Raw genomic sequence first — 3,212 nt, 5'->3', positions numbered from 1 at the left:
ATTCCAGTTTCTTGTAGCTTTTACAGGGATGCAAGTTAAGAAACAATGTGCTGAAGCTGTAGGATTGCAATGAGAAGATAGGTGAGAGTTGAAAGAACTAGAAATTGGTCTTATGGATAAAAGAATATGTTTGTCCTAAAGAGTGAAAAAATAATCATTTCATTAAGCTAATAGCTTTTATTAGTTGTATTTCAAGAAACACTAGGAGTTCATTGTGTATTTTCAACACAACAACGAGAGTTACGGGCAACTAGGGAAAAACAATGCGTAAAATGCTTTTTCCCTTAAGTTGTGTTACTTGTAAATTTTGGATTCTAGTGAAGTCTCAGGCAAGTAAGCTTGATAACATTATAACAATAAGATTTATCTATTCCAATAATGATCAAAATTTGGTTTGAGATATATAAATGGATATTTGTTTTAGCATTTTATTCTACCATTAAGAATTGCAGCAAAGATCTTCATCTTGCAGTCTTAAGTGAGGTTTTTCTGGAAGTGCATGGCTATTTTTGGAAGGAGGACATCCTTTGTGGATGTCCAGGAAAGGAATTGAGGACGGTCATTACTTATGTAGGCAATATAGTCTTATCATGTTCTTCAAGGACGATTGATGAAGTCTAGCCATGTAAACTCAGATTCAGAGAAAAAGGAGAAAATTTTGTTCTCACTGAAGTAGTCTCTCTTTGTTTAAGCATTACTTGCTATTTCAGGGTGGTTGGAATTTTTCCCTTCATAATGACAGATTTCTGTAGTACTATTTATGCAAAACTTGATGTTGCATTGATGTGTAACTCAATTGGTTTCTCTGTTCTTTTTCTTTTTGCCAATCTTTGTCCTTCAATGATAGCCGACGCTAAATATATTAAGCCCTGTTTTGAGCCGCATTTCTTGAGAATAGATTTGGAATGCTTGGTTAGAAAAATGGGGAAATGTTTTCGGTACATGCAAAATTATTTTATTGAGAGAATATGTGATTGAAAATGAATTCTAAAGAATGAGGCTCAAACAGAGGCTAAGAGTAAAGGCTGATATTGTTGTTTGTTGTTCCTTCTTTGTGGCGGGACAACAATGTGTTACCGTAATGTGGTATTGTTTTTCCGAGATACAACACCCCAACAGTAATCTTGATTACAGGTTGACACAACAGCATGCCTTTGTCGAGTAGATGCAGGCCTCAAAACTGTTGCTGGAGCTAAAAAGTATGTGCCAGGGACAAAGCTTTGTCTTCAGCCTGACATCAAACCTTCAATTCACCCCACAAGGCAGAAGCCACCTCATGACAGAAACAGTAGTCAATCCCCTCTGCTTCCTGGACTTCCAGATGATCTTGCCATTGCTTGCTTGATCCGTGTTCCAAGAAATGAGCATAGAAAGCTGCGGTTAGTCTGCAAGAGATGGTATCGTCTTTTGGCAGGTAATTTCTTTTACTCACTTCGGAAGAATCTTGGAATTTCAGAGGAGTGGATATACGTCATGAAGAAAGACCGAGATAGAAAAATATCATGGCACGCCTTTGATCCCACATATCAGCTTTGGCAGCCTCTCCCTCCCATCCCCAAAGAATATTCTGAAGCCCTCGGTTTCGGGTGTGCTGTTCTTAGTGGTTGTCACCTCTATTTGTTTGGTGGCAAAGATCCAGTTAAAGGTTCAATGAGGAGAGTCATTTTTTATAGTGCACGCACCAATAAATGGCGTCGAGCCCCAGATATGCTTCGGAGGCGACAGTTTTTTGGCTGTTGTGTTATAAACAATTGTTTGTATGTCGCTGGTGGGGAGAATGAGGGCATTCACCGGTCCCTAAGATCAGCCGAAGTTTATGATCCTAACAAGAACAGGTGGTCCTTCATTTCTGATATGAGCACTGCAATGGTGCCTATTATAGGGGTCGTCTACGAAGGCAAGTGGTTCTTGAAGGGATTAGGTTCTCACCGACAGGTTTTGACTGAGGTCTACCAACCTGAAACGGATAGCTGGTGCTCCATTCATGATGGTATGGTTGCAGGTTGGAGAAGCCTGAGCACCACGGTAAATGGCCATCTGTACGCTTTGGACTGCAAAGATGGCTGCAAACTTCAAGTATATGACGAAGCAACTGGTTCTTGGAGCAAACAGATTGACGGTAAAATGCATTTAGGGAACTCAAAAGCTTTAGAGGCTGCAGCACTTCTCCCTCTTAATGGGAAGTTATGCATTATTCGGAACAACATGAGTATTTCACTAGTCGACGTTTTGAAATCCGACCATGGTAGCAGCTCGACTGATGAGCATCTGTGGGAAACTATTGCCGGGAAAGGACATTTCAAGACTTTAATGACCAATTTTTTGTCAAACCTCCCTGGAAGGAACCGCTTCAAAAGTCACATTGTTCACTGCCAGGTACTTCATGCTTGAAGATCGTAGTTATACACGAGCCCAAGGTGACGATCAATGTTCAAGGTTGTTCTTGTAGGAGAAAAGATGTTAGCATGTGCCTGTAGGTGCTAGACAGGATTACCATGTTTGTTTTCCTTCCTATACTGTAGTGCTGCATATATTTACAAGCGTATACAGTGTTAAATTTCTGGTAAAAGGGACAGCATATCGAACTGTTGAAGCAATGGATTCATTGTACATGCTGTTATTGTATCTAAAGTTTGTTATGGAATAAACCCGGGCTTTCCGTACAATATTTAAGTTTTACTTTGGCTTTCTGAAAAATCGTTGATGGCAGGTTGAGCTTGTTCGATACATAGGTTCCTGGATGCCGTGTTTTGTGAGTAAATCTGGGCAGTTAATGCTTTATGCAGAACAAGTTTTTTCCCCGTCAGTTGGTATGAATTGTATGATACTTTGACATGATTAAGAGAGCTAAACTTATGTTTAGACAACTATAGGGTAAATTTCATTCATGGCCACCGGAATTTATAGGGTAAATAGCATTGAGTTTGATTTACTGATCATTTTAATCAAAGAAAGTGACCTTTGTAATCTTGTAAAATGATCATTGTAACCTCTCTTTAAAATGGAAGAGGATACAATGTTTATAGTATTACTTAACCTTTTAAGGGTCAAACTAACATTGTCTGTTAAAAAATGACCTTTGGCACAGGCACTTGAAAGTTGATTTTGTGCACTAAAAATCAAAGGTTGGGAACCAATGGTTAAAAGGTTCAGAGGTTAGGACTATTTATCCCAACTTTATAAGAAATAAATTAAAGTTCGATGGTCATGAT

The 3,212-nt window shown here is 38.9% G+C and overlaps 1 protein-coding gene across 2 annotated transcripts; it reads left to right on the top strand.

Annotated features, from left to right (window-relative positions):
• LOC111389338 (F-box/kelch-repeat protein At1g55270-like) lies at positions 1-2,679 on the top strand. 2 transcript variants are annotated; one of them, XM_023014258.1, is made up of 2 exons: positions 1-81; positions 1,135-2,679. In XM_023014258.1, the coding sequence occupies exon 2, from the start codon at positions 1,474-1,476 to the stop codon at positions 2,389-2,391; it is 918 nt and encodes a 305-aa protein (XP_022870026.1). In that variant the 5' UTR covers positions 1-81; positions 1,135-1,473; the 3' UTR covers positions 2,392-2,679. The 2 variants fall into 2 exon arrangements, with proteins under 2 accessions (XP_022870026.1, XP_022870025.1); XM_023014257.1 differs by having other exon boundaries at positions 7-2,679.
• The last annotated feature ends 533 nt before the right edge of the window (positions 2,680-3,212 follow it).

The sequence above is a fragment of the Olea europaea genome, unplaced genomic scaffold (assembly GCF_002742605.1).
Source record: "Olea europaea var. sylvestris unplaced genomic scaffold, O_europaea_v1 scaffold5818, whole genome shotgun sequence".
Taxonomy (NCBI): Eukaryota; Viridiplantae; Streptophyta; class Magnoliopsida; order Lamiales; family Oleaceae; genus Olea; species Olea europaea.
Note: the sequence above shows the minus strand (reverse complement) of the source record. Positions and strands in the feature narration are given on the sequence as shown.